At 29.7% G+C, this 21,050-nt stretch overlaps 1 protein-coding gene across 1 annotated transcript in view; it reads right to left on the bottom strand.

Moving 5' to 3' along the window:
- Myo95E (Myosin 95E) overlaps positions 1-21,050 on the bottom strand; it is a 231,765-nt gene that overhangs the window by 103,872 nt on the left and 106,843 nt on the right. The window contains exons 3-4 of the mRNA XM_075375247.1: positions 10,985-11,100; positions 580-782 (exon numbers count right to left, since the gene is read on the bottom strand). Coding sequence (XP_075231362.1) covers positions 580-782; positions 10,985-11,100 — 319 coding nt within the window. The remainder of the gene's footprint in view (positions 1-579; positions 783-10,984; positions 11,101-21,050) is intronic.

Raw genomic sequence — 21,050 nt, 5'->3', positions numbered from 1 at the left:
TGTTTCTGAGATCTGCAAATCACACAAAGCTTCTTCCACACAGTAGATGTGAGAGTAGTGCATGAGATAGTAAATACGTAATTCCTCCATGACTTTCTTCTAGTGTCTATGAATACACAATGACATACTATTCTAGATTTATGATATAAATTTAGATGTTCATTTGTTGGTCTGCAATGAAATTTATTGCAGTGCCTGCCGTTGTTTCCTAATCACATTTTGGCAGTCATCATTCCACCAGGGAATGGAGTGACATCTTGGATTTCCTGAAGCCTTAAACTGTATACCTACTGCTAGCTTCAATGATGTAATTATGACTCATTGTATTCAACTGCAAAAGCAAACAACGCTTACAGATCCTAGTATCGTAGAACACCAATCACATTAAAAAAAATCAGTTGAATAGACGCATTCAACAAAAAGGTATTACAACTGTATTTTAAGCAAACGTTTGGTTATTCAGCTGTCAAATACTTAGTTTAGACATCAGAAAATTTAGTTACAACATTATGTGCAAATGTGCTCTAATAGAGGAATTGTAAATAAATTGTTTATAAAAATCAAAATATCAAATTGTACCTTCTAGTAGTGGTCCAGATTGTACTAAACGATCTTTAATAATAACCATATCTTTATTTTGTGTACCACAAGCAAATGATACGAAATGTAAAACCATTTTTGCTGCTTCTGTTTTTCCAGATCCACTTTCACCAGAAACAACAACACACTGGTCTTCGTTACGATCTCTCAGCCAACGATATGCAGATCCCGCAACAGCATATCTGTAACAATAATTTACCTACAATTTTTTTTAAATAAACATAATTGTATATTACATCACATTCACAGACACATTTCTAAACAAAATAAGTATAAATGAAAATAAGGACAAAGATAAACAAAGTAAAAATCACATCACTAAAATACACAAAGATTAAAAAGAAAGCAACTCACAATTTTAAAAATTTGGTTACAGCTTTCAGAACAATAAATAAAAGAAAACAATCATTCCACAACTGCAAAACAAAAACAATTCCCCTGGTATATTTATACTGAACCACCCAATGATCTACATCGATCAAACAGGAAGCAGGCTTAACACAAAGAATATTTGTGTTAAAATCCTCCCTCCATAACAATGTAAACAAAAATCACAGATCACTAAAACTGACAACAACCTTGATATTCTATATACCAATAAACTCTAAATTATTAATTATATTAAGAAACATTTAACAACAGTACATACTAAATGACAAAAACAATTCAACACACTTTTTACCAAATTCTAAACATATGTCTAATTAATAAAAAAAAAAAAAAAAGCTGGCATGGAGTTGTATAACTTTCCCACCTTTGCTCTTGACATATTTGTATTTCAAATATGCCATACAGTTTTTAAACGCTAATGACTTAATTATGCAATATTTACACTAACATCACAAAAAAAAAACATCAAAATGTTCAGTAAAAAAATTTGAATTCAATTTGATACCATTGATTAAATAAAATCTTTACTTTAAAAATGATGTAGTATTAAAAGTATAATTAAGAAAAAATAAAAAATCTTAGTATTTTGGGTCCCAGTTGACCCCCTTAACCAAAAGGCATTTTTATTATAAAATTTATAATGTATTTAGTGAAAATTTTTAGTATAAGCATTTGATCCCCTTGTATAAGCATTTGGATCCCATTTGACTCCCTTGCTTGACATTTACCTCATATAACACTTTTAATAACAACCACACCTTGAAAAACAGATAGTGACAGAAATTATAAAAAATAATAAAAGTTAATAATCCCTTATATGATTCTCTAACAAGGAAACACTTTTTATAAATTTTGTGCTCTTAATATAAAAATTTATTTAATGATATTAGAAAAAATTAATAAAATGTGAAATTGGGTACTGCTAAATCCACTTGTAGCTAGGGATGCTGAAAAATTATGCAGTGTGACAATTTGTCTCAGTTCTCATGCATAGTTTTTGCCGAAATAAAAAATTTCAGTCAAATCTCAACTATTTCTCAACCAACTTAATTTGAACAAATGAAGTGTCATCATTTTGTTCACAATAAAAGGGTTAAACATTTTGTATAATAATGTTTTGTGTCTTCCATGGTAATAGAATACTCTTCTGGTAGGTTAAGTTTAACTTACTAATTACATACATACTATACATACGTATTAACCAGTAGCACGTACTGTATACTGATTTATAATGATGTATTATTCCACATAATAATACTGCTGTGATATATAAGACTGTATATGGAAAAAATGCAATATTTTCTTAAACAGTGCTATACATTTTACGTGAGTGAATTTACAGTGGGTAGTAATTTCGTAATATGTATGTTTCTATAACTCGAATTTTCCGTACGTCAAATGTTTCTTTATTCCCTGGAATATTCAAGTTATAGGAATTTCACTGCATTTACAGAACTATTAATAATTAAAAAAACTTCAATGGCCACTATTTTTTTAATTTCCAAATGTAAACCATTCAGACTTATTTATTTTGTAAAAGATTTTTTTTGGGTACATACACACCAAATAACTGGTGGACAGACGGAAAAAAAGGATAGGGCATCTGTTCATATGAATTTTTTTGTTTATTATGTTATACTGAATCATAAGGGATATCTTGTATCATGATGTCCCTTAAATTCGGTCAAAATTTCCGAAGACTTCCTGCACTGCTGAGTGGGAGGGAAGTACGGGTATCGTGATGCTCCCTCGTCCAATAGGATCGAAAATCAGGCCGAAGCTGGAATACATATAGCAAGGTAATTGTGCCAAGATAATTTCAACTTTTTTGGTAGTGCGTTTTTGAGATCTGGGGCAAAAAACGTTTAGAATAATGTTGAATATCCCCCACCCACAAATCCAGTTGCCTTTGGGATTTTAAATAAGTTAATAAGTATTTTCATTGTACTATAGCTCAATTTTCTATGACTACTATACAAAGAATCAAATAATCTATCATAATGAGCTGCCGACCCTCTAATGCTATTTATTCTAAGGCTGTACAAACCTCCACATTATGTTATATTTAGTTCTTCTCCTTAAAAAATGGAAAAAATAAACTTAACATCCTTGGATGACTTAACATCCTTCTACACTTAGACAGAACAGAAATTTTTTCCATGATCATTTATCGTTTACTTCAGGTCATTTATTTTTTCCATGTTCAGATTCTGATAAATCCTAATCTGTACCTCTTTTGTTGTTCTGGAACTTCAACCTTACATCAAAATACTTTAAATGGAATCTTTTTCCAGAATTTTATTGTAATTATATTTTTTTTTAAATTATTAAATTCTGTAACATCTTGAATAATAAACATACATAATAAAAATCTATTTAAATTAAGTAAATTCTAATTTTACCCAAATTTAAATTAACTAGAATGACAATTTTTTAAGTATGAGTATTACTTTTTTATTTTTTAATAGCAATGGTTTAGGAAGTCCAGATTACCCAGCAGGTACTTAACACAATAGTTGTGGTAAACCACCAAGATAGAATTCAGCCAAGCCAGACCATCAGCCAAGCCACCACTTCCAGAATGAACTGACTTATTTACATTTAGTAACTAACATCCCAAGAGTGATTAAAGAGATAGTACAGCAGCTGACTCATGGCATCTATTTAGGCAAGAAGGGATAAAAGAAGAGAGGAAGTAGTCATCTACAGAGGATCTATGAGCTCTTAGGAGATCCATCTTAGGTAGCTTAGTGTTGTCAACACTAAGCTACATTAGTATTAGTTCAGTACATTAGTTTCATAAAGAAAATAGAAAAACAAATTTTCTACTGGATACACAAGGAAACTGTACCAAAAAACATCCTGCATTAATTTATTGAATATTTTGAATTATAAATAATTTTTAAAACAACCTTTTCTTATAACTATCAAAAAACTATTTTTGTAAAAAATTTATTTTCACAATCCTATGAAAGAGGTAGAAATGACAAAATTAAAAAAAATCTGATGTGGATACTACATGACTTCCTTGTATGCCTATTAAATTATATATATATATTAATTTTTTTTTTTAAAATAAAAGTACATAAAATTTTATTTCACTAATAACTTCTGATTTTTTTTATTGTTATTATTGAATAATTTTTTGTTGTAATTTTTTTTTACAGTCAGAGGTAAATTATTATTAATAAATCAATATATTTAAATTTAAAAAAATTAAGTCGGACCGAACCAATGTGCCTTCCCCTTGTAAGATCCAAATATTTCATTAATTAAAATTTTATTTGGCTATAACTTTGGGACCAATGTAAATAAGTACCATTTATGATATATCGTTGAAAAACTCTGAATGAGGGTTGATTACTGCAGTTAAGAAAAAGTCCAAAATCCATTTTTTGTTTTTTTTTTTGTTTTTTGGGCTTTTTTAGTCAAGTTGATTGCAATCAAAAGGGGAGGTGCACCACTAGATGTTACAGCTGTCCTAAATCCAAAATTTCAACAGTCTGTGGCTAATTGTTTTTGAGTTATGTGAGATAACGTACATACGTACAGATGTCATGCCAAAACTAGTCAAAATGGATTCAGGGACACTCAAAACAGATATTTCTGTTGAAATTTGGAAATTGAAATTTTTTGAGATTACAGTACTTCCTTGTATTTCGTATAAGTAAAAAGAAAAGAATGATATAAATTTACACAAATGATGATGAAAAACTACATCAGCGATTTTTATCCTGAGGGTCAGAGTGATATGAACGGGAGTTGTAAAATTAGCCTACAACTTTTCATGTAAACAATAATGAAATCAATTTATGAGAAAAAGAATTATAAACATTTTACTTGCATTTATAAGTACACATGTAAAGAAAATAAATTAATGAGATGGTTGTGTTTGTTTTTCATTTAAAAGTTTCTTCATATGTGGCTATGTTAGAAACACACAAAAGTTAATTGTTTTCAAGTGATAAAAAATTATTCCTACATTTAGTTTTTTGCGCAACCACAAACGAAAAACCCTTTTCACAGAGGTAAGTTGTGGCGAAAGAGATTAATATTTTCAATGCTTCTGTGATGAAATTTCGATATTCACTTCAACGACCAAGCCAAAAGATATCTAAATCTTCAGATGTGAATTGTAGTTGTAATGTTTCATCGGTAGACATTTTGATGGGCTGGTCGTGAATCTCAACTGGTAACTCAGTAGCAACAACAATGATTTCACTAATCATAACTAATTTTCACTAAATCCATCTCTTTGAGAAAACATTTTTATCTTCTGGAAACTCTGCAAACTGAATTTTTAGCTAACGAAAATGCATCTTCAGGTTATAAAAACTGTGGTGAATAATATTGACTTCTTTATCCAAATTTTTCTCAATATAATCAGAAGTGAATGGAAACATATTAATATTTTTGCTTTGAAGGCAAATAATCCAGATATCATGCTTTTTAATGAAAGCATAAACTTTGTTTGTCATTAATAAAAAGTTTTTATCACATCCTTGTAAATTCACATTCAAGTAGTTTAAATCCAAAAATACATCAGTTTAGTAATCCAACAGTAACATATACTCAATACTCTGTAAAAACATTGAGAATAGTGTTTGTTTATCCTTGAACAATATAATTAATCTCGATAACCAGGTTAACACTTCCACTGTGATAACCATTTGATTTCTTTATGGAAAAGATAAGATTTTCTCTTTTGGTCAACTTTTAATAAAATTAGCCAATTTCACAGCTGTATAGAATTTTTTAATGATTTTTCAGCATATTTTTTTTGGAAAGAGCATGTCTGTGAAGGAACCAGTGCGTCTATTCCGCCCATGGTATAAGATGATCTTTTAATTTTTTAGAAATCCACTGTTCTTGCCTGTTTTCACCTGCACTCTCATTATAAGTACTGCAATAGATTTTGTCCAATCTATGTTATAGTTTTTAGTAGCTTCATAAAAAACATTAAAAAGACATTGTCCTTTTACATGACCAGGTATTGATTTACAAAACAACATATTTTCTTTGATTGGTTTGTCCCTATTATGTTCATATCTCACAAAACAAAAACTGAGAAATGTTTGCCACATTTGTTGATTCATCAAGCTGAACACTAAAATTTCACTTGAACTAACTTGCAGAATTATCTGATCACAAACTTCAGCAGCCATGTCATCGATTCACCCTGATACCATGTTGTTAGAAAGTGTCATTCTTTTCAATTTCTTTTCTTCCACACTTATTAAATCACTGACCATATCAATTCCAGCAGGTAATATGAGGTTTTCTGCGATTGTATAGGGTTTTGGACACCTTAGCTACTCTTAATGCTATGAGATAAGATGCTTCAAGTGTACTTTTATCAGTATGGCTTGACTTACAAATAGAAACTTGTAGATTACTCAACATACATAATTTTCTTTTGAAAAATTATAAAGGTTTGCTTTTATGTTTAGTTATCAAGTTCAAATTAATTCTGATGTCTTCATACTTTTATTGGAGGACTGAAAGGTAGCAACACACTGTGGTTTTCCATCCACTGAGAAAAAACCATAATTTACATAATTGTCATTGTACAGTCTTTGTCTTTTTACTAATCAATTCACTGGTTGTAGATGGCTCACTTTGTTTTTTAACAAATTTATTCATTTTACATAAGAATCTAATTAAAAAAAAAAAAAAGTTACACTGTTTGACCACATACTAAAAGATTGAAACCTCAATTATTATTTTCAATGAAACTACGCATTTAAAAACTTAAATAAAGGCAACAGACACACACTTTGCATTCAAAACTAAACCGACATTCTACATTCCCTTATGCCTGTTTTGTACTGCTGTGAACATGAAGTGTTCAAACATATATCCATGTTCGAACGTGATACCCACAGTGAATATTATGCAAATAGACCAAATTAGAAGGATCACATATACACATCAAGTTGGAACCTGTAAATTGCTCATCTTTGTACACTTAATACATACATGTTGATGCCCCTTGCCATCAACACAGCTAAATAGTTTTAAGTAGGTTTTACCAGGTTGGGGTTGGGAGGATCGCAAAATATTCATTATATATTTTTGTTACTTTTTGGGGTCATGGAGCTAAAATGGTTGAGAATCACTGAACTATTTAATACCGTGGCGCATTATATTAAAAAAAAATAATAAACTGTATCAAAAAGATAAACTGTTTATTAGAAATACTGCACAAATTGGTATATTTCAAGATTTTGTTTTCTATAATATTTGGCAGTAAAATAAACTAAAATGATTTTTTTTTGTATTTTTTTTTTTAATGAGCCAGACCAAACTGAAATATTAACAGAAATTTTCAACTCACTTCAAGACATTTTTAATTTCATCAATGCTTGTATAACAGTGATAAGCAATACTGTAACTGTTGTAGCTATGAGGTTCAAGCAAAATCTTTTGATCACGGTAGTTTTTTTTACAACAGACAGATGAATATGATCAAAAATATATTAAATGAAGATGAGATAAACATTTGAATGTATCTGTCCATTTGATATATGTTATAACATTTTTTTGTACACATATATAATTTTTTTTCAAACACGCAAAAAAACATAGTCCCTTTTTGCATAAAATAGAATAGATTTTATTAATTTTCATTTATTTGTGACCTATTTATAAGAAGTTAGCAAATTTTTGAGACTAGCTACAACAGAACATTGTTTCTACTATTGTTCTTTCAGATTGATTTATAGTAAAAACCGATTCATTTTTAAGAGTGCATATAAGAAAAAATACTTTAAAAACTTCACTTAACTTGATCACAATAATATTCAATTGATAACATCTCTGAAAACTAACTCACTAAAACTGTAGAAAAACAAAATTTATTTATACACCAACAAAAAGTACCAGAAAATTCAAGAAACTAATAAAACAATTGAGACTAGTGTTGCATCGTCTAGTAACCATTTACAGAGGCTTCTGCAAACAGTAACTAAGTGGTTTGCATCGAACCAGATGTTTAAGTGTTATGTCCTACAATGCTGAACTGAAAATGGAAATAATATTGTGTAATATTTCAAGGCTCCCAAGAAAAGAAGTTGCAGCTCCCCAGGGTGTTGAAGTACCATTGACCATTGACTTGGTTGATGTGACTTAGTTCCTTCATTTACTGAATTCTATAATTAAACTCACTCTCTCTAGAATCTTTAAAAACAAAATAGAACACTGCCACTAAAGATGTAATCTACACAATAATTTTAAAGGAAATATAAAAATTCTTGAAAAATTTTACATTTTCAATATGCATGTATCTTTATAAAGGTGCGATATTTCTTTTAAATACACCAGTCCAGGCAAATGAAAACTTTTATTTTTTTTGTGCATAAAAATGTACATAGCAAGTTTGTAATTTTAAAACAAAAATTATAAATAAAATAAAATGATATAAAATTAATGGCCATAAACAACAGATAATAAGTAATTATGGGGTAATTAAATTTAAAAAGTGTAGTATAAATTGTAACTAAAATTCTGTTATATAACACTTACAGACCTAAAACTGGGATAATTCCAGAAGAAAGACAACAAAGATTTTACCATTAAATTTAACTAGAAAAAATAAATTTATTTATAATTATTAAATAAATCAATCAACCCTACCCAATGGCAAAATTAACTTTTACAGAAAAAAAGCATAATGACATTTTTTTGTATACAAGTGAAATGAGGTTGTTGATTTGAAATAAGAAACTACACAGTTCACTTTTTTATTCTTTGTGCATAAAAACTTCCAGAACTATTATATGCTTCTATAACTCTTCAACCATACTTCCACTGTTCTGATCTTATTACATATTAATAGGTCATCTTAATTTTAGGTTTATTGTTGACATTACTTTTGGAATAATTAAAACACTGTTCCAGTTTGAGCATTATTATTATTTTTTTTCTCAAATAAAATTCATTTAAGATTTTTGAGTAATGGCATTACAAAAAATAAATTCAATCTTGATCAGCATGGTGTACACATGACACATTCTACTCTATCAATATTCATATTCAGAAAACATTAGTATAGTTCTATTATCAGATCTCAACATGAACAATTTATAATTATAGCTGTAAAAATAAATCTAGTTAGATTTAATGGTCACTTAAAACTTTACCACTTGATTGCTTTAAAAAAAGATGAAAAATATTCATAATCAGAAAACTTATGAACAATCATTTTTAAGACTCAAATGTATGTTAAATTTATCATGACATCAACATTATGTAAGTATGTACTATGAAACAACTGTTATGTAATATGTAATTACTCTTCATAGTTTGAAAAGTAATTAACAATATCAATGTAACCAATAAATTTTATTTTGTTCATTGACAATTTAACAAAGTTATTTTATGCCTAAACTAAAAAACTGTGTTTTACAACTCAATGTTTTTGTTTATTTTAATGTATTTCATAGAAAATAATGGTGATACAGTTCTGGGACCCACTTTTAAAAAATCTTCACATCAAAAATCATAAGAAATCACTAAATTCACTCCTTAGTTTTATCTTCCCAGAATTTCAGTAATGCTTCAATTCAGGAGAGGAGCAGAAATCAGGGCAAAATATTTCACTACCCGTAACTCGCTAACAAAGCATTTTCGAACCATGTTTATATGAACTTTTTTCATTATTTTAATGAGAGAAATATACCGATGAAGTTTATCAGAATCCTCCCAGGACATGACATTTGTGTGTATATATATATATATATATATATATATATAAGTTACATAGTCAGTACACTAGAATGGTATGAAGGCTATGAATACATTACAACTGACAAGGGCAATTGTATGAGTATATTCAGTAAGCTACACAAATCAAATTAATAAGTTGTTTTCTTAAGTAAGACTCATTGTAAAAGTAACAACAAACTTAATTTACCAAACACACAAACACATGCAAATATATATATATATATATATATATATATATATATATAAACAACTTATTAATTTGAGTCATGTAGCTTACTGAATATACTCATACAACTGCTCTTATCATTTGTATAATGTATTCATAGACTTCATATCATTCTAGTGTACTGACAATGTAACTTTTTTGAAGTGTGCAATATTACCCACATTATAATTAATGTAGGTGTGAAATGTTACCAATAAAGAACAAACACAAATGAAAATTATTTTTATGTGATCTAACATCATCATTATATCTGTGCTCAATATTCATCATAGATATTTAACCAATACAGTGTATCCAATTTCATATCTATATCAATGGATTACTGTATTCTATTTGTGTGCTAATGACGTACAATGTTTCAAATAAATAAGTAAAATTAAACAACAACACTTGGGTATGTATGAATTAAGATTACAGTGACTGTAACAAATATTATGTTACATTACATTACTAACAGCCAAACTGAATGCAAATGCAACCAGAGATTTAAGCATTACTGGAAAAAAGAAACCGCATCAGCCTTCATCATTCACAAGATCATGGAAATATTAAATAAAACTTAAACAATATGAAATTTATAAATATCCTAGAACATATTAATAAAAAAAAAAATATAATAAAAAAATAATATGGCCTCATATTTTAGAACAACTTCTTAGCTACTATAACATTTTTACAAACAACTGAAATGATATGAAGTTGTCTACAGACATTTTATTTTCAACAAAGTCATTGGTCTACCAAGACAATAGTCATCAACAGAAACATGGCTGTAGGAAAAGTACACAAAAATTTTAAAAAACTTCCTATATAAAAGTACACAAATTTAATAATAATTTAATTTTTAATTATTTAGTTTAAATTTTAATTAGAAAGAATTAATTATTGAAGGTAATAAATATAAAAGTGGATTTTATTTATGAGTACAGTATTTATGGATAATTTCATATAAATGTAGAATGACAGTTACATTAATATTTTTTGCACCAAACTTCTGGATGAAGGTTAACAGACAGACGATAGCTTGTGTGTGGAACTCACATATGGGGAGGCAGTTGAAAAGGTCCTCTTGAGCGATATACCTTAGCAAGTTCTCCTGAGTAGATGGCAAGTTTCTTGTATGGATTTACAGACACAAGAACATTTCCAATGTAAGTCTGAAAAAAAATAATAATAAAATACTTTAGAGAAATTATCCATTGTGTTATTTTACATTAAAGCTACCACAACGCTGATATTTGTAATCTATTTTAATTTAACAGGTTTGGTTTTAACATTTAATACACAATTAATAAGGGAACCAATTCATTGAACACAGATACACAAACCATCAATGTGCAATAGACTGAAAAATAAAACAATCACAAACAATTATAATTTTCATTAATTAAAAAAAATAATGTTAATAAATATATTATTTCCACCCAAACTCCTGCAGTTTTAAATTTTAGGAATATAAATCAATTTTTCTCTTTAAAGAGACAAATCAAGTAGTATATTTGTTATACAAAACCTATGTATACCTTTTTTTAATTTGTTTTTACTACATTATGGTACACCAGTCTACCCATTAGAGTAAACAGGTTTAGTGTTTACTGTTTTCTCTTACCATCCATTTGTTTTCCTTCACCACCATTATCAGTTTCATGGAGGAATGTCTGACACTGTCAGGGTGACCATGTTGAAAATATAAAGATGTGTATTAGTGAGGGGGGGTGGGAACTGCCTATGGATCAATTCAGAGACAGTTCTACTTCCTGTTTGATGGCTATATAACAAGCAGAACAGCTGAAGTGCCTATCAAGTACAGCTGGACTTCTTAATCCCTCCACAAAAAAAGACCCTCAATATATGGCCTACATCTTCATTTCATAATCATCTGTTATATAAATGTTAATTTTTGTCTTGTTTAATAAAGTTTCCTAGTTATGATCAAATTAACTAATCCTGGATTATTTAACATGTAGTCCACTAATACCAGTTTTAATACCAATACTATTTCTCAATATTCTGTTACAAACTACTTCCTTTCCCAAATACTCTTAAAAACTTTTTATTTCATCTTCTCAAAATTTAATTTTCACATTCTCCTGTAAAACTTCATTTCTAAAAAGTCAAGACCTACCTAGTCTATTTGAAACGCCTACTGTAGATCATTCACTTCCATAAAGTGTTACTCCATACAATTATTTTCAAAGAATTTCTTTCTAATTCCTAAATCTAATCATGTATTTAATAGTATTAGATTCCTTTTCTGTTTGAAAGTTCTCCTGGCTGCTGCTACTACTACTACTACTACTACTACTACTACTACTGCTACTACCTGCCTGCTTTTGAGTCTTTCTGAATTTTTTTTTACTATAAAATACTTACAATTTGAAATTTTTTCACCAAATTCACACAACAAATTGTACCTAAACTATAAAATTAAGAGATTATGTTGATTACTAAATCTTAATACCAGTATCATATAAGAACAAACAAAAATACATCTGATCAATAATAAATAAATATAAATGAGATCACAAACTGTAGCTGCAGGCATTCTTAAGTAGAATACCAGTAGTTTCACAACTGCTGCAATTAATATTTTAAAACATAAAAATTCCAAAATATATAAAATTAATAACAGCAAATTCTTTTCAGATGTGTCCAGAGGAAACAATATAGAAAATCCCCTGAAATAATGAAACCAGATTTGACTGTACATTGTGATATAGCCTGTTCTGTGAATCTCTCATAAAAATAAAATACCAATAACTCAAAATTTGAAAAAATCTAGAAACTGGTATTTAAATATTCACATGAAGTTTACACACACCAAAATCAAGTTGATATCTTCATTTGTTACTGAAAAATTCAAAAAATTGTAAATTTCATAGCTACTCCATTTTAATCCTACAAACTCGAATTTCAAAAAATCCTTTTTTAGTGTGCACTTACACCGTAGGAAAAATGTGTATACAAATTTTCATCAATTTTATCTTCTGTAGTTTTTGCTGGGCGTTGATTATGAATCAGTCACAACATGTTGTTTTATATAAAAAGATAAATATTCATTACAATATAAATAATATAGCACATAAACACTTATTTGTTTTAAACATATAATAATTTATAAGTTCTTTAAAAACTTTCAATAATTTTAGATTATATTTAAAAAAGTTAATGTTCATATAAAAATACATTCGTACTATCTATTAATAAATAAAAAAATGAACCCTTACAGAAAACTCTAGATGATATACACCCAGCTTTTTTGACATCTGTGGTAACATCTTAATAAAGAAAACATATCTCATTAGAGGAGGAATTTTTATGATCAGACAGATACACAAACAAAAAATACAGGTTAAAATTCTAATTGATGCTTTTAACTCTTCAATATTGGATGGTAAATGAAGATTTACGAAGTATTTCATAAATCTAATATCAAAAATAGTTCACCACAACATGACCTGAAAGGAAAACTGTTGACCCCATTTAAGAGCACAATAATTTAACATGAAGGATGGGGGTTGCACAATGGGCCGACTAACGTAAGACTGAAGTGGATGGTAGGTATGAAGAACTCTATCGTAGAAAAAAATCAATAAAAAAAGATAAAATTTTTTTTATTAAATATAAAAGAATATGGTTTAAAGGATGATCTTCTTTGTAAAATAATGACACATATAAAATTATAGAAATAATGGAATGCAAAGAAAAATTTCACTTCCACAAAGTTTAGATACTTAAATCATAATGAAAACAAGAAACTTTTAACGCTAGCGGAAAAAAAATTCTTTTCAAACATGAAATTATTGATCAAATTATTCACCAGTGTGAATAAAATATGAAAGGAAATACCATAAAAAAATGCATGATCATAACAAATAGATAAAACAAAATCCATTCTCAAGCGAGAATCCAGAGCACATAAAAATATTTTTTAGTTCATAGCAGATAAAAGGCTGAAACAGTATCAGCTGTTTGAAGCAGAATTTAATAAAGGAAAATACAGAGTAAAAAAAAATGAAAAGGGCCATTTTGTGACGACAACAATGGTCTGTATACACACATTATTATGTGTAATGTATTAATAAAGTGAGCATTTTTAAAGGTTTAAAGAGTCACTAACAAAAAGAGTGGACTGGCAATTTATAACAAAGCAGAATGTTTACAGTGAGTTACTACTACAGTTAAGAGTATTGTGATTAGTTGGTCTCCAGCAGCTTAGTGAATTCTCCCCTACTTGTTCCCCACCACTTTTACTATCTCTTTACCTCCACCCTCCTGACAAACTTCCCTCATGCTCTACATTCTCCCTCTTTCCCCTACTGTGATGGTAACTAAAAGCACTACCAATACTTCACTTAACTTTACACGACCCGACCCACATACAAAATTGGAACAACCGAATTTAGTAAAATATTAAACGAATACTTTCAATTTTAATTTAATTTTATGAAATTAAACATTTTTCATTATTACAGAAAAAAATTGGGATATTATTAATACATGCAAAAATCAATATAATAAATTATCATGAGTGTTGTTAGCGACAACTGAAGAAACAAGTTTAAAACATAGAATTAGCAAGGCAAAATAATCAAACAAAGCGGGAATTGTTCAAAGAACACCTTCTCTTTTTAATTTAATGGGTACTAAATTAACTCCACCTAACAAATTCTTTGAAACCTTTACCTCAAGGAAGACCACTAAACATGGCTGAAAAATTTTCATTACTCGTGCAGAGTAATGGACATCTAAATACTTGATACATGAGTAAATAATAATAAATAAAAAATAAAATGAACCAGTCAAGGTTATGAATGAGACATACCTAATAATATGCTAAATAAAAATAAGTAAAATACATAAGACTGTAAATAAGCCATACCTAAATGAAGAAATATAATTTCACTGATAAAATAAATAGAGCATTAAAATAAAAAAATAAATAAATAAAAAAACATTAATTTTTTACTTTTTTACCTTTCTAAGTAATATCTTAAAAAACTTGAGACCATTCCTTAATATAAGTGGTTCCAAATTTGATTAGTGCACTTCAATAAGTGAGAATTTTTTTGCAAATCCTCTAAAGAGTTGGCAACTAATCTCAGGGATTGTAGTCTATGGAATTAGAGCACTATAATAAATTTATTCGTTTATTTTTTAATTCTGTTAATATTACGACTTTTGTTATCTAATTGTTATATTTTAAATTTGTTTGTAATTTTATTTATTAACAAATTTATTAGGCAACTACCTAATATGTAACAGCCATTACAGTATTATTTGATTATTAAATAATAGGGAACTTAGCTTATTTTTATATGCCAACTAGTTTTAAGGGAATCTCTAATAGTAGTTTCTTTTTTTTAAGCAAATACAATTTAATATTGTACTTTATTTTTCTAAATATAATTTTTTTTTTGTTTTAATTAAATATTGGGAAACTATGCATATGGTTTATACAAGTTTCAAAAATTAATAAAATAATTAAAAAAACAAGATTTCACACAGTTATGTAATTGTTAAATTATGTTTTCTATGAAAGTACTAAACGTACCATTCTAAACAATATTTTTGAAAATTATTATGTATTGTTTATAGATACATTTTAAATAGAGAAAAAATGAAAATAGAAATAAAATAAATTTTTAAATACCTCCAAATACATATTCCCCAATGATTTAAAGTGCATGTAATACAACATTGCATGTATTTTATACATAGTTATAAGTAAGTACATGTACAATAATAAGTAATTTTGTAATATAATATTATATGTACTTTAAATAGTATGTGATGTTTTGTGAGAAAAAATACATGTTTATAATTTTTAATTTTCCAGGATTCATTATATGTATTCCCATAGGGTTTTTTAGTTTGATTAGTATGGTTTTGATATATGTGGTGCATTCCAATTATTTAATAACCACACTAATCAAGGGATTCCTGTATATAGAAAAAGTTACATAATTGACCAAATGTTTCATTTTTAGATTTTCATTGAATGTTACTGATTGTAACATTATTTACTGAGTCTCAAAAAATGTTTTTTGCAATGTTGTTTGCCCATTTTTGCACACAGAGGTTCAGCCTGAATGACCAATTCTGATTAAATCTGGTATGTTAGTATATTTCTACAATACCTCCAGTTTTTTTTTTTTTTTAATTTTATGAAGTTGCTACCTAGAGACAGTTTATCTTCCAAAACTATACCAAAAGTAGGAAATATTTCATTTTCCCAAAAATAAATAATAATTTTCTTGAAATTTTTCATATATAATCCTCCTTAAGGTGATGTAATATGATACAATCATCATGTGTAAAAGTTTATGAGGTTCCACCCATTGGTATTAAAAACTTGATTTTCAGTTTGTTTTTGGGGCGCATTTAAAAAAAGAAATTCTGGTATGTTTTCTTGTACATGGAACCAACAATTTCAGTTAATACCAAACAATTTCTCTTTTTAATTTCAGTTATATTATCACAGCATGAGCAACTGCATGAGCTAATTTGAATTTATGATATACTATCAGAAATATATTTGATCAATGGCAGTGAAAAGAACCATCACATGAAAGTAACACAGTACAAATACGTTAAATAAAAGTAGTTTTTTTTGTAATGACAGCTCTCCGGAGAACAACAACATTATTTATAATCCAGATTTAAATTGGAAATTTATCATGAAATTTATACCATAAATGTTCAGAGTTAAATCAACAATAAAATAATTGAAATAAATAAACAAGAAAATTAAAAAACAAAATACCTGTACACTAAATTTAAGAAAAGGAAAGTGGCCCAGACAAGAGTGTACAGGACTTCCATCTAAATAAATATTAAATCAGTTTTCAAATGAAAAAATAAATAGAATCTAAGATAGTGAAACCAATTTTAATGAGATGAAAATTTACCCTTTATATGAGTAGATTTCCAATTTCTTAAAATACCTCTAATTCTACGCAGCAGTTTTAACTTACACCAACCACATAACGCATAAAGTCGATCAAAATGTCACAGTCTGTTAAAAGTGTTATAAAGTGTACACATTGCAAAATTTTCCACACAACATGACAAATCCATGAGTTGATAGTACGGCACACCATCAACACATACAGCAACATTTATTACATCAAAGATATGGTTTTCACCTACAATCATGTATTTTGCATTTTCTAAACTTAGTTGGAAGAGCCAATTATTTATTTTGTCACAATGCTTTCAAAAACAACACAAAATCTAAATTGGCTACACATTTCATTAAGACATCAATTCACTCACAGCCACAAAATCAATTGCACTGAATTCCTGTTTAGCCAAGAGCTGCTATAAACTCAAGACATCCAAGATTATCAGATGAACGGTAAATGATTCAGATATGTGGACGAAATGAATTACAACACAAGACCATGGTGATATCCATCTGTCATCTCAGGATAAGAATTACATATCATCAAAAACCATGTCGGTTCGTTAATAACGACCGAACACGTAAAGTTCTCTGACTGACTTCAATGCACAACCAAGATATTCGGTTGCATTCTGTGGTCGCAGCTGGTGGTATACATTCGGACTCAGGGAATAAATTTTATTAGATTCACCAGAGTAAGGAAAAATTGGACTTAACCTGCAAAGTAGATTTGCAAAAATATCTGTTTTATTTACCATTTACCATCGATCGTAATTAACAACACTGACCAACAGACAGAATATGGCATAGTCAAACTGAATAAAGACTCGAAAAATAATACAGAAATTCAACATACTAAATAATAATTAAAATACAAATAATATAACCTCATCAGAAGATATCAAAATTTTATTTCACTATGGAAATCGTCAAAGTAGTCTTTTAAGTAGTCATGCCTTCACAAACCCACCGGGTTGGTCTAGTGGTTAACGCGTCTTCCCAAATCAGCTGATTTGGAAGTCGAGAGTTACAGCGTTCAAGTCCTAGTAAAGCCAGTTATTTTTACAAGGATTTGAATACTAGATCGTGGATACCGGTGTTCCTCGGTGGTTGGGTTTCAATTAACCACACATCTCAGGAATGGTCAAACTGAGAATGTACACGACAACACTTCATTTACACTCACACATATCATCCTCATTCATCCTCTGAAGAATTATCTAAACGGTAGTTACCGGAGGCTAAACAGGAAAAAGAAAGTCATGCCTTCACAACCCTCTGAAAATAATCATCTGCTTCGAACGATTGTTTATTCGTAATTTTATAGGCCAAAGTGGGCAAATTTGTAAATATTTATTTACTTGTGTTCTGCAAACATCGATCAAGTATTATTAATGAGTGTCATCAGATGCTAATGAGTGTTGAAATTCAAGCTAGATCCCATAAAATATACATTTAATTTCAACATCTTAAACGGTTCTGCATCTAATGATATCCAGAAAAACCAACCCATTCCTACAGATAACATGAAAATGATAACGATTTCATTTTAATATCATCTGTGGAAGTCGTTAAACTTTTCTCTATAAAAATGTAAAAGTTTTATAAAAATTTTATAGAGATAAATTTAGGTAAAAATAAACATTCGTAAAACTAAATAAGATATAAAATTAACATCGTTTAATCTTAAGCGACAACGTTATTGATTTTAGACAAAACAATCGACACAAACTACAATAGAAACGAAATTTATTGAAAAACGAATCTTTCTCTAACTGCTGAGAGCAAAACAAGAAAATAAAAACAAGTTTACAGATAGGGAGAATGAGTCGGAGAAAATGAAGTACAATAAAACAGGATAGGATACGATAGAAAAAGATATTAACGCGAGTACAGTAAGTTGGCCAGATGACCGGATTGTTTCTCGACCAATTTCATTCTCTGTGACCGGTAGTACATTCGATACAGAACACAGACTTTAATCACAACTGTAACTAAACTTACAGTCTCAAATAAAATACTTTTTATAACAAACCCGACGACTGCCTACCGCTTACTGAATTACAGCTTACAAATAAACTGTAATATCGGATTAAATTTCCTAAAAAAAAAAAATTAAAGATGAAAATCGATTTAATAGTATTAAATACTGCACACCGTAAATTGGAAGCATTTTGTTTATCTTTACAATAGGTGGCGAAGAAACTGTTTTTAATCCATCTTAGAAATCAATTCTTACGAATAACAATTGCAGATATTTGGTTCTACGTTAACAAAGAGGGTAAAAAACTAATTACAGGGAAAAGTAAAAATTAAACACTTTTTAGTTTTCTAATAGCAAGTCATTTGACTGGTTTCAATCAATTTCATTCTAAACCAAAAATCTCTTAGCCCCAACGTATGTCCACACTGCTATGTTCTCATTTAGCCGTTTCATTAGTAAATAGGATGTGTTCCTTCTGCGACAACCTTTACTGTTGACCCCGAGTAATTTGCGTTTTGACAGTTGCACTGACCTTGAAGCGAAAGAACGAAACCTACCGCGTCATGCTGGGTGGTAAATCGCAACGAGTGTACGGTTGTGATATCGTTTTAATTACCTGAACCGCAATGAATGCGAAAGAACGAAACGAGCCGCTTTATGGTAAGTGGTAAATTACAACGAATATTTTAACCCCGCCAATTACAATTAAATTATTTTTCAAGGTCATTTGATGTCACAACTAACTTTAACCCATTACGTCACTTATATATGTAGTCGGCTAAGAGACGCCACACTTAATACGTCATGGCACCGCGATAAAAGCGAAAGAACGAAACGAACCGCTTTATGGTAGGTGGTAAATTGCAACGATATATATGATATCTTTCATAAGCCGGAATTCCGCCGATACGACTACGTATACAATTACCGGCGACGACTGGAGGGACTTGTGCTTGTCACGGTATTGCACCATGCACCGCAATAAAAGCGAAAGATCGGAACGCAGCGCTTTACGGTAGGTGGTGCGTCGGGCGTATGGTTGCCGCTATGTTGCGCGCGTATTTAGCGAAAGATCGGATCGGTACGTTTTACGGTGGGTGAGTGCAATCAAAACATAGGGTTAAAGGATTTAATTTCCGGATAATCAAGATGCGATCGATGGAGAGTGTACCCAATGCGTTAAAACGGTTAGCGCTCGACCTGCTGATACATACACCGGACGAGCGGTTGCCGAGCTATTACGGCAGCACCCTCCTCAATTACCGAACGGCACCCAAGGGGCACTTGAAAATATTACCATCTGACGTGTACCACTGGGAGCGGATGGGGCTTCGTCGAGGGAGGTCGAAAAAACTTTTTAGAGCGCTAGGACCGGCTGTTTTCGAGATAACTGTGATTCGGATCCGGTTAAAAAGTAATAAATTTTCCCAAAACTTCGGTCGCTACTGTACGGAATTTGCAGTAGCAACTGTATACCCTAATATGTATCTCCCTTGTTTATAAAACTAACGGCGTTTATATTTAACCGTCGTTTAATATTTTAACAGGAAGCGATTTTGGTTGTTATTCTAGTATTTCTTTGTAATAACTTTAGTATGTAATACTATATATATTTTACTTGCTTATAAACCAATAGCGTGTGATCATTTAGCTCCGGTTGATTTTTATAGTAGGTAGCGCCTGCGGTTTGGTGAAATTTTGTATTTTAAATGCGTACGAATTTTAGTCGCAAACTTATCGAAACGGATTAGGATAGGGCTAAGCGATTCGCAATTGTACAGTTACGTAGCCAATACCTCGCAAAGATCCAAGCAGAAACATATCAATACAAGAACCTTTCCGATGATAAAGCATTTCTGATCAAGATCCGCGAAGATATATAAAAGATGCTTACAAACTCAATTAAAAAGACGGGCTCGATTAACCTCAGTCTTGTTCTGGAATGTGAAGGTTTTGTTCAGAAGACGAATTTTATATGGAGTAAAGACGACATAGAAATCTACAACGGTGATATTCGAGTAAATTATACGGGTGAAATAGAAAAGGCGATCGAAAAGCTTTTCTCATTCGTACTGCGGCGGACAACAGTCGACAACTGGTTAGCGTTGACAGCCTATTGCTCCGAATTAATGTTAACTGTAAACGAGTACGGCTGCCCGAAGCCGGTGCGGGTTTGACTGAGACCAAAACTAAACATCCAAGACTGAAAATATGCG

This window comes from Lycorma delicatula, chromosome 9 (genome assembly GCF_047948215.1).
Source record: "Lycorma delicatula isolate Av1 chromosome 9, ASM4794821v1, whole genome shotgun sequence".
Lineage (NCBI taxonomy): Eukaryota > Metazoa > Arthropoda > Insecta > Hemiptera > Fulgoridae > Lycorma > Lycorma delicatula.
This window is presented reverse-complemented; position numbering and strand designations above follow the sequence as displayed.